Here is a 12206-nt window from a genome sequence, read left to right as displayed (position 1 = left end):
TTTCGTTTTACAATATTAATTTTCTTAAATTCTACAAATTTTGAACTCATCCAATCTCTTTTTGTTGAATCTCTGAATTCACCACATATTGTTTTCCCCCTCAATCTGCACAACTGTGACATTGTATATATATTTTATAAGACCGAAGCCCATTGCAACTAAGTACAGAAGAATGGATCCCAACTTTAAATGTGTGCAGTAAATTCAACCTAACATTAGATGGGTATGCGTTCAGCTAATAGGAAAACCAGAATGACAGCTAGGTTTTTATTCTCATATAGAGCAAAAACACTCTCTTTGATTTTGTGTTCTACTAAAACTGTTGTTAGTTAGAAAGAGTCAGCAGTCGGACAAAAAGTCCTTACCTTCGTAGCTGAAGTCGAAGAAAAAGGAAGGTAATACTATACCCTTTTCAATGTTTCGATTTGTAACTTCAATTTAAATCAAAATGTCTCCAATGGCTAGTTGAAGTTGAAAATTGAGAAATAACACATAAAAGTGTTCGGGAAGAAAAGAAGCCTTGCGCTCTCATTATTTTGATTTTTGATTGATACCAAAGTAAAAATATAGAAAACCGTTTCAATTTTGGGTCTGCATTAACATAACTCTTAATAAAGTAAACAAAACATATTTTCTTTTAATAATAAACTGTAATCGATCAGTAAATTCTTATTTTCTTCTTTCTGCACGCACATCCTGCCCTGTTGTTTTGGTGTATCCTTTCTTCTCAATTATACTTCAATTAAAACTAATCAAATATTTGGCAGAAATCTTATTGGTTTGTAGAGTTTTGTTTTTATTTTGTGTTGTTTTGTGATAATTTCAATTAAATTGAATAAAACAACAAAAACAAAAGAAAAACATGAAGAATCCAAAGACTAGAGTGAAAAGAGAGGAAGTGCAATGTACCGTTTGCTTGGCTCAGTAGAGTATCGGTGAGTGTTAAACACTGTTTATTAATATCTTAATTGTAGTTCTTGTTATTTCCATTCATAAATACACAATTTTTGTTTTGTTTTATTTTGTTTGAGAAGGCAACAAATTACAGAAAACATTTCGCTTATTTTTCAACTAATAAGCTATTATGGAGAAGGGGTGTGCATCAAAGTCATTTATACGGAAAGGATAACGTCAATAATTATTCGTGGATCTGATGAGCTTCCCATTTTTTGTTTTTTCTTTTTTTCCTGTTACTACCTGTACCATGAAAATAAAATACTTTTTTCTTTGTTAAGTGAACCAAAAGTGAACTTGGACAGCAAAAGTTTGTTGGTGTTTTCTAATCCTGATCTGATTCTGAATTATGGACAGAAATGTTGTTAATTAAAGAAGCGCAATGTAAACGTATCTATAACATTAGCAACTTCCAAGCGACGAAATTGATGAATTGTAGGTATTTTCTTTTTTGTATGTTAAAATTTTAAGAATGATCTGGCTTTAATGTATGAGACGTTGAGATTTCATGCTCATGGTGTTTATTTTTAATCAGAACTTTTGACTAATTGAGTTTGAAGCATAGTGCTGTTCTTTAGGTTGTTCATAATTGTCCCCTAAATTAATAAAATCAATTAGCAATTGTTGCAGCAATCGGAACCAAAAACTAGCGGATACAATTAGTACTCTTCATTAAAAACAATACATTTCTGGAACATTATTTATCAGTAGGGCTGTAACGCATGCCTATATTTTGCGCTAGAAGTTCGCAGATCGTATTGGTCTGTTAATTGAATGTCGAGATCATGCAGTCGTAAATCGTTGGCGGCCAGTGACAATCTCAAGAAATCCCTGTATTAAAAATGTATTATGTAAGACTTAAGTCTTGATTAATTTAATTTAATGGAACTCAAAAACATGTAAGTGTTCTTTTTTTTGTTGTTCATGTAATTCAATTTCATTAGTTGATTCGCTATTAAAAAATGTATTTTATTTTACATAATTATGTTTTGGAGCTAATATTTGTATCCCCTGCAGTGTTGGCAATGTTACTCCGCAGCAGTTCCTCCAGCTTCAAAAATTCCCGTTTAGGACGTTGTCCTACATTAAAGTTCCGTTCAAATTACTAAACCAGTTTTGAAAGCTAAAAGTTTTTAATAAAAATTAAAATTTATTTTTTAAAAAATCGCGTACGAAATCAAAATTTTTATAAAAAAAATTATAAATAAGGGTCAGCTATGCCTACCCGCCATTAGTTTTCATTAATCATAATTTTGTTTCTAGATTTAAAATATAGTTAGGAAGTCAAATTGAATATATTTGGTGTCCAAAGCAAGGTAATGAATTGTGAACTTTTTCTACTAAAAAAATACATTACTCAGAACTTTTCTTACAGTTAATTTGTATGGTTTCAATGATGAAATCGCTTTTAATGAACATCTGAATGTTGAATTTACATTTCAGAACAAATTGTTATATTGAAAGCGTTTTACTTTGTTTGTATTCCCACCTGTCAGTTTTACTTTCAATAATTAACTGTAACCTCAAATTCTTGATCCTAATCAGAAAGTTCTTGATTCCAATCAGGAAGTACTTGATTCCAATCAGGAAGCACTTGATTCCAATTAGGAAGCACTTAATTCCAACCAGGAAGCACTTGATTCCAATCAGGAACATTTGTTTTAATGAAAGCCATAACCGACCTGTGAAAAAAATCCAATGATATGTTTTAGGCTTTATGACCGATCGTTTGTTACATTTTCGCTTGCGTTGTCGCTAGCTATTGAGTGTTTATAGTAGAGCGAAACTTCGAGCGATTGAATGTTTGAAATATTAAAACTTTATTTAAGTTTTGCCAGTGAAGAAAGCAAAATGCGAGCATTGACTAGGAAAGTTTTATTACTAGAAACCAGTTTTTTATTGCGTACAAAATATTTAACTAATAAAAGCATAAATAAGAGGTTTCAAGTGCATCCAATTGTAACAGAAAGAAGAAATTATGGTGAATTTCATCATCTTCATTCACGACTGCTAAAATTTCCTGAAAAATTTAAGGAATAATATCGCATGAGCAAAGAAACTTTTGAGTACATCTTGGATTAGATATCGGCAATGATTGAAAAAAAAAAACAGAAATCAGAAAGTACCAATTGATGCTACGGAAAGACTGTCACTGACCATCAGGCAAGTTATGTACATTTACAAAAACTAATAATTTTACGTAAGCAAGTGTATTTATATTATACAAAGCATTATGATATTGTGGACCTTCTTGTTCATCTATGGGTTCAAACCTAAAACTGTTTTGATTCTGTTGTATAATTGTTGGGCTGCTACTTACAGAATCAAGCAACAAAGTTGCAGTGGAACTGCCAGCTCTGAGATTTCTATGGCCATCATCTTCTCCATACATCACGCTACAAAGATTTTCTTGTATTTTCATACGGAATTGCAATTTCTTACGTTTATTTATGGCTTTCATAAGCTTCCTAAAGCTCATTAACAAATGATAATCATCGTCTTTCTCATTTTTGTCATGTTCGAGAAGCATGAGTATTCTTTTTTCCAACTCCAGAAAATCTATTGTTTCATCACGCTCTCTTTTTACTCTGAAAGAAGGGCGATTGGGTGTGATGTCTAAAGGATCTGGCGTATGCGGTTCATCTTCATTATTATCCATATTTCATATCTAACATTTGTTAGATTACCGGACATTTGACGTGGTTCCATGATATCTCTAAGGAAGCATATCCCCTTAAAAAATATTTATTGCGACCGTATTCAAAAACCAACTTGAACGATGATTCTCAACTATTCAATACAATGTTATCGAAATTCAGGAAAACAATTGAATGTGCTTTTCATAAACATAGCCTTACTGATGAAAACCAATGTAGCTATGAATGGCCCTTGAAGTTAAGACTTACTGTTTTTCAAATTTAAAAAACAAGCGCAAATTGCGTTTATTTATTTGATAGCCTTATAAATTTCTAATTGATACATAGTTTGATGTCTTCTAGTGAATGAGAAAATTCAAAATTACCTAAACTATTTCATTCAATTTTACCTTTTTAGTATTAGTGAAAAGGTTTCTGTTATTTAAATACTTTTCTTAGCTTACCTTTTCTACTATCCTGCATATTTTTCTTTCATACTACACAATCTTTTATTCTTTTTGAAGTAAATTCATGTTAAGTAATAATAAAACAAGGTTTTAAACATTTAAATATATAATTATATAATTAATAAATTACAATTGCTAATGTCTTTTTATTTTTTATGTTTTTAAATGTGAAGAGATTTACTTTTTAAATGTCTTGAAATAATTCTTTTGAAGGGTAATAATAAATAATCAATCAAAGAAATTAAAATGAATTTATTAATCCCGTTGTATGTCGATGTTTATTTATAGCTTCGAAATATATATTTTTCGAATGGTGTTTTCAATATCAAATTATTGAACCTACAATTTCGTTAGATATTTTTTGTATTTATTGTTTTTCTATATAAAGTTCTGGGATACACTATCAGCTACTACAGTTACTTTAAAAAAAATTAGATGCAATTTTAAATGCTAACTACAAATATAAGAAAGTTTACAAACGTATATCCGATATTTTTATTCATATTTTAAAGAGAATGCTGAAATATAATTCAAAGTTAAAAAACAAACCCAAACGATAGATTATTAACCATGGTAACGCAATTGGGCACTTACAATTCCTGGGTTTGGATTATTTCGTTTATCAGCATAAGCTTATTTTTTTCACCAGATTAAAAATATCCACAAAATTTTTGAACTTGAGAGATCAAACAAAACAATCCCTTAATACAAAAAAATTCTACATTTAAATTACTAATCTTTTGGTTTATTTTATAGATTTTGTTTTTATTTGTTTATTAATTTATAGTCTTCACTTCTAATTAAAAACACTATTTTAGAAACTAACAGAAAATAGTAGAATAGTAATCTCTGGCTTTTCCAAGCTTAAGTTCTTAATTGTGCATCGACTTAAAATAAACCTACCAACAATGTAGTCACTATATACAACTATTAAAAGGGCGATGAATTTTAGTACGATTTTCGTTTGCAAACTTGTGGTTTAAATGTGGTAATTTAAAGGTATAAAAACGGTTTCTTTCAGTTTTTGATATTTATAGTTTGATCAAAAATTTCTAACGATAATCCTTCTAAAACGATTCTAACAGCTCTTAACAGTATCACTTGAAAAATTTTGTTTGTACATAACATTAATTTAAAAAAAATAACAGGCCACATTTATATCTGAGTAATTTAGCTGTTTTTCTGTCTTAGTGGTGCACACTCAAGAATTGTAATCGCTTAGACAACAATTACTCCTTGTTTTATTTTCACCCTTTGCTTAAACAACAAACTAATATTTTTTGCATAGTATACGTTTGTCTGGCAATTAATTACAATGTAGCAATTATTTTATATTTTGTCATTTATTTCCGAATTAATTTTCTAGGTATATTGGTTAAATATGTTAATATATTTTATATTTTTTTTATATAGATCATGATCATCCTGCCGTGAATGGTACTGTGATATATCAGCCTTTCTTTTATACTAAAATAATAAAACAAAAACAGCAACAACAACAACAGAAAGTAAATGTAACAGTAAAATAAATTTAAAACAAAAATTAACAAGAAACAGAATCAAATTCTTCGTAAATATTGTTGGAATATGGGGGCAACAATGGGGAAAAGTGGTGGAAATTTATTGGATTCGCTACCAACACAGGTAATGACAAGTTAGGAAATAATATGGTATATGTAAGAATAACACACAAGTTTTTGGCATACGATCTCATAAAGATAAACTAATTTTGTATTTTTTGTCAAATATTCATAATGTTAAAATAATATATATAATGTTAAAAGAAACGGATTTATTGTTTTCCAGGGAACTCTGCACGTAGTCATGCTTGGTTTGGATTCAGCAGGAAAAACAACAGCTTTATATAGACTTAAATTTGATCAGTATTTAAATACAGTACCAACCATTGGATTTAATTGTGAGAAGGTGAGTTAAGAATAAGTTATAAGAATATGTGTTTAAATTTAATAAAATAGTAATGTAAGGAACTATGTATATGTATGCCTTGGTAGGTTTGAGGTGAAAAGGTAGAACACTTAGACCGTTGTAGCAATGAAATGTTTGAAACAATAAATTTCGGAGTTTCATATGTCGTTCATATTCGTAGATGGTAGAATATTGTCTCCTCTTTCTAATCATCCATGTAGCTCCAAGTAGAAAAGGTTGTTAACTTAGGGTAGATATTATGCCTTACCACAAGTTTACAAGTAGCTAAACGTATACTGATGACTTGTTACCCAGTTTCCTGAAATATCTATGATTCAGCACCCAAATAAGGTAAATATTGAATTGATTTGCCATCTTTGCCACTTAAAATATTTGTTCTTTTTTTAAGCGGCAAGCCATGCTTAATAATTTTTGTAACTTTAATTTGTACTTTAAACAAGAAGAAATCAAACAATAAATCTAATATAAACCTCCACATGATCCAATGACTTCAAGGCAGTTTGACTTGACTATCCGAAAAGATGCGTATTTCGGTGGGGGATGGCTATAAATTCTGCACGCTGCAGTGATTGGGTAGATGAAATGAATGACACTGGTTTCAGAAACAATTGTATAGAATGGAATCACTTCGTCTTGAAAGAATGACTGATTCTCCCAGGTAATCCTGGAAGGGAACTGATTAATGTAATCGACGTTATAAGGTACGAGCGAATTCAGAATAATTAAGTTTCCAATATCATTATTGATCCACTTAGAGGAAGCTTTAAGTCGAACGTGAAATAAAATGTTCACCGAACTCACCTCTCAATAAGTGCATTTTTGCGCGTGCTGTGTGACATGTGGCTCCGTCTTGTTTAAACCACATGTCATGCAAGTGAAGCTCTTGCATTTTTGGCAAAAGTTGGATATCATCTCACGGTACCGCTCACCATTCACAGTTTTGTTACGATTCGGATTATCTTTGAAGAAGTACGGTCCAATGATGCCACCAGCCCATAAACCGCAAAAAAACTGTGACCTTTTTTGGATGCATTGGTAGCTCTTGCAATGCTCCTGGCTGATATTCATTCAAAAATCGACAATTCTGCTTTTTAACGTACCCATTCAGTGGGTCGATTAAACTGACCATAAAATGGAAGAAGCGCGCAATGAACTTTCTTAACAGAGCACACATTTTTGTAATACATTCAATAATTTGCAATGTTGTTCGTTTGGAAGACGATTCATAGTTAAATTATAGACCAAACTAAAGATGTTTGAAAGTGAAACAAAACACGAAATGTGCGTGAATATCATTTTCTAGCAATATCATGTTATTGTCACAATGTGATGGGATTCTTTGTTTGAAAAAAATTTCGATCAAAAACGAAATATCATCAAATGCCAGACATTATGGTACTTTTATTTCGTTATTATTGAAACCACTTGAAAAGTTCACCTTGATAATCAATCTATCTGAATTGATTGATTGATTAGGTCCTCAAAGAGCATATGGCTTCTACTATGCCTACGCGGCATCGTGTGCGGTTTCCGGAGATGTGTTTTAGCTCCCTACAACTCTTGCCTAGTGACATTGAATCTTCATCGACTTTCCTGCGCTGTGTGCTTTTCGGTCGTCCAGATCTCCTTCCTTCTTATTTGAGCGGATTCCTTTACCTTTTCAAAGCGTATGTCCAATCCATTGCTGCTTACGTCTTCGTATAATAGAGTCTATAGGTTCCTGACCTCTCCTATGAAGAACCTCAATGGATATACGGTTTAGCCAGAAAATCCTTAGAATGTTGCGAAGACATCTATTCACGAAGGTTTACAACTTCCTTGTAATGGCTGAAGTAACCTTACTTGTGCTGCATCCTTAAAAAAGTACAGATTCGATACTTGTGCGAAACAGTCGTAGCTTTGTTCTTAAGCTGAAAAAATTACTCCTCCAAATTTTCGACAGCATACGGCAGATGATGTCTTGTTAGGTTCCACCTTCGATGGAGACCATACTTCCAAGGCATTGTAAGCTCTCCAATTTTTCCACGGGTTTTGAGAACATATTTATTTGAAAGGATAGTCTGATTACGAGGCTGATCATTTTTGTTTTGCTGGAATTCATTTTCAGCCCTACGATGCTCCTCTCTCCAGACTTGTTGTCATTTGTTGGAGATCCATGATAATATGATAGAGTAATCAAACATCGTCCGCGTAATCCAAGTGCTTTAAATAGGATGTCAAAGTCCATTGCTGCTGCGCGCGGTACATCGCTTATCACCAACAAAAACAGTATCGGCGACCGAATACAGCACTATCGTACTCCGCTACGGATTTCAAAAACATCTGACAACCTACCATCGTGCAAAACTTGACACTTGGATCCATCATGTGTTGCTTTCATAATAGAATTTGTTTTTCTGGAATGCCTCTCCTCCGCAAAACTAACCAAATGTACTCTCTGTTAACGCTATCAAAAGCCTTCTCGAAGTCGATGGACACAGCAGGCGTAGTGGTGCCCGATATTCAACGCACTGCTCAAAATAATCCGCAGGGTCTTGATATGATCTATACCGGAGGATCCAGCGCGGAATCCTGCTTGTTCGGCATCGAGTGTGGCCTCAAGGTGTTTCCCGATGCGTTCCAGTATGATTTTTGCCACAATTTTGGAAACAGCAGGTAGAACGGGCATTTCCTTCCAGTATTCCCACTGTGTAAGATTTCCTTTTTTTGGGAGCTCGACAATCAATCCCTTCATCCACTCATCGGGGAAGCTTTCGGTGGTCCAGGCTTCTTTTATAAGTAGATGAAGCAGTTCGCTTCATGACGGTCGCTGCTTGTAAAAGCTTGTTGTTCTTAAGGGCTTGAATTGCGGCAACGAGGCGCGGTGCGGATTCGGGGACTAGTTTGTTCAGGCACTTTAGAAAGCATAGCCATCACGTTGTTTTCAAACGCTTGATTTAAAACAGGAAAAATGTTCTTTCCACCTTCTAGTTTTCCAGCGGATGGAAAACTGCATTTGTCCAGCCCATCCCTAAAAAAGGCGAATCTTCCTCATGCTTTTATTACCAACTGATTGTACTTAGTTCCCTTCCTTCCAAGGTCATGCAAACGCTAATTTATTATTATAAAGGAAATATCTTGAAGATCGAAAGCTCCTCAATGACCGTGAGTACGGCTTTCGCAGCAATAGGTCCATTGATTTTCCATTTCACCGAACAGTGGAGCAAATCCTTACATCGCTTTGAAGAAAGTAAAATCATTGCACTTTATATTTCAGAAGCATTTGATAAGGTTTGGCATCAGGCTCTTTATCGGAAATGCGTACCTTTCGGATGGTACAATACAAGCAGTATTGGATAGTCTCAAGTCTGAAAATCACAAAATAAATGCTGGTGTGCTGGTGGGCTCTATTCTATCTTCAACACTCTCTCATTTTTCAATCTAGATAAATGTGTATAAAAAGTGTTCTCAATTATTTCCATTTAATTACAATTTTAATTTTATATTGATGTTTGTATCTACTTACAGATCCAGGGAACTGTTGGAAAAGCGAAAGGAGTTCATTTTTTAGTGTGGGATGTTGGGGGACAGGAAAAACTTCGACCGCTTTGGCGTAGTTATACAAGGTTATTATATTTTTCATTCGATTATATTTTTATTTCATTGATTTTGCCAAGCAATTTAAAATAAGTTAGTGTTTGTCCAAGACTGATTTTGTGTTTATTTATTTTTGTTTTCAAGATGTACAGATGGAATTCTTTTCGTTGTGGACTCAGTTGATGTAGAACGAATGGAAGAGGCTAAAATGGAACTAATGCGTACAGCAAAATGTCCTGATAATCAAGTATTTCCATTTTAAAATATATTTAAAAGATATTTTAGTTTTTTTTTTTGTTAACATTGTTACATTCAATTTGATCTTAAATCATACTAATCCAATTGAAACATTTCTTATAAAATTTCATCTTTTCACGATTTCATTTTTATTAGGGGGTCCCAGTATTGATTCTAGCTAATAAACAGGACTTACCCGGAGCAAGGGATCCCAAAGAATTGGAGAAATTTCTTGGATTACATGAACTTTCACCACTCTATCCAAGTTTAAATTTAACCTCATTAAGTTCTAGTTCATCATCAAATGCAACTAACAATTCGGCAACAACGCCCAATTCTGGCCAAATGCCTTGTATAACACCAACTTCCCAACATTATCATAATCATCAACAACACCATAAATCAATTAGTCAACAAATCTCAACATCAACATCCTCGGCGCTGTCGTCGGCATCGACAACAGCGAATATAACAACCAAAGCCGCAAATTGTGATATTTCCTATCATCACCATAATCAAACATCTATAACAATCAATCAACAGCAACAGCAAACACCAACAATTAAAACTTCTGGCATTGGTTCACAGCAACACCATCAACAACACTTCAAAGGTTGGTACATTCAGCCAGCATGTGCAATAACTGGTGAAGGCCTTCAAGAAGGCCTTGAAGCTCTTTACGATATGATTGTTAAAAAACGTAAAATGACCAAAGCCAATAAAAAAAAACGGTAATACGATTTTGTGACGGAAAAATAAGGATCTAGTATATCTATATTTATATATATAGTTTTTTTGTTATGTAGATATTTTCAAAATAACTGATATTTTAATACAAAGATTAATATAATTATGTATAATTGTGTGTAATATTTTACATTTTTATTTTATTTGTTACGCAATGGAGGGCACAAATTTATTAATTTTATTTATTCACAATTAGTCTCATAATCTATGGCTACATATTTTTTCATATTTCTAATCAAACACAATGTTAATTCAGAATTAAGAGATGTTGAAGCTTTGCGTTTCTGAGTAGGTATTCTGATCTTTCAAGCCTACATTATTATTTAATAAGAAAATACTTAAACCAACCGAGTTCCATCTTGAGCTGCATCTCAAATGTCTTTAATTTTGTATGAAAGTCGGTCAATTAGATTTGTATGTAGCACTCAAACACACCATTTTCAGCCATAAACAAGAAAGACATGGTTAGACGACATATCCTAAGCTTGTAAGTAAGCTTGTTTCGATAAGTTCGAAATCACTTTTTTACATGGAGATACAAATTTTAGCATTCAGATCCTTACTGTGGTTCTCTGTAACTTAACTTAGAATGACCGCAAGATTGTTAGACTTACTCACAAACTTATCTGCCTTATATATTATATACAGTGCAGATGTCCTTAGAATTGTGAATCAATGCTTACTTTCAAACCTATTATTATTTTAAGATCATTATCTATCAACAATAATGGCTTTTTGTTTAAATAAAATAATTACCTACAAAATCTGATTTTAAATCATTTGTGCTCAAGTTTATTTATTTATTTGTTATTGTTTGTTTTGCCAATGAATTACAATTTATTGATACAAAATATAATGTAAAACTAGGCTTAAAACATTTTCAAAAGTATTTATAATAAATAATAATTTATAATAGAAATTAATAACTTTCTTTTAAATAATTCACATACTATTAAAATTGAAATTGTAATATGCCTTATTTTGTATGTAATCAAAGATATGTCTATTGAAATTTTGTTGATTTTTTTATTTTAATTTTGTTGTTTGTTTTGTTTTCTTTTCTTCTAAGTTTGGAAACGCTGTTGTATCAATCACAAATTGTTTAATGATATATTTCAGTCGATAGTATTAAACTGTGAATACGAAGTATTTCGCTAGTTTGTAACTGTATTTTATAAACTCAATTAAAGTTTAATATTAAAATTTTTATTATAAATTGCAAGTGTGTGGAAATATATGCTGCATTTAGAATATTTGTGTTCTTTGAAAAGCTGTGAAAAAGGCTTCACGTGTATATAGAACTGTAAAGAGTGAATTATCTTATTCTTTTCCAAAAAGAAACAAAAATTATAGGAATTCGAGATAGATTCCAATTAGTTGGTTTTATTTATTTGTACGCTCATTATTTTTGAAACAGAACTTTTCATATATTTGATCTATATTTTATACGCGATGTCGCAAAAAATCGCATATTAGGTTTCCTAAGAATGTAAGAAGATATCCCCACCTTGCTTTGTCTATTATCTATAGAAATTATATTTGTCCAAAACTTCGGCATAACGCTTATCTATGCTATTCCAGTGACTTAAATCTCTTGGACGTCAAAGAAGACATTTCATTTTAACACATTTCTCTAATTCTA

At 32.1% G+C, this 12206-nt stretch overlaps 1 protein-coding gene across 5 annotated transcripts; it reads left to right on the top strand.

The window, feature by feature from the left end:
• Positions 1-458: 458 nt before the first annotated feature.
• On the top strand, positions 459-11817 carry LOC129953283 (ADP-ribosylation factor-like protein 4A). 5 transcript variants are annotated; one of them, XM_056066298.1, is made up of 8 exons: positions 459-616; positions 768-935; positions 1035-1389; positions 5471-5701; positions 5864-5983; positions 9512-9609; positions 9725-9827; positions 9974-11817. In XM_056066298.1, exons 4-8 carry the CDS (start codon positions 5645-5647, stop codon positions 10550-10552), a joined length of 957 nt encoding a protein of 318 aa, XP_055922273.1. In that variant the 5' UTR covers positions 459-616; positions 768-935; positions 1035-1389; positions 5471-5644; the 3' UTR covers positions 10553-11817. The 5 variants fall into 5 exon arrangements, with proteins under 5 accessions (XP_055922273.1, XP_055922274.1, XP_055922272.1 ...); XM_056066299.1 differs by having other exon boundaries at positions 1035-1393; XM_056066297.1 differs by lacking the exon at positions 1035-1389.
• Positions 11818-12206: the final 389 nt, after the last annotated feature.

This window comes from Eupeodes corollae, chromosome X, assembly GCF_945859685.1.
Source record: "Eupeodes corollae chromosome X, idEupCoro1.1, whole genome shotgun sequence".
NCBI lineage: Eukaryota > Metazoa > Arthropoda > Insecta > Diptera > Syrphidae > Eupeodes > Eupeodes corollae.
Note: the sequence above shows the minus strand (reverse complement) of the source record. Positions and strands in the feature narration are given on the sequence as shown.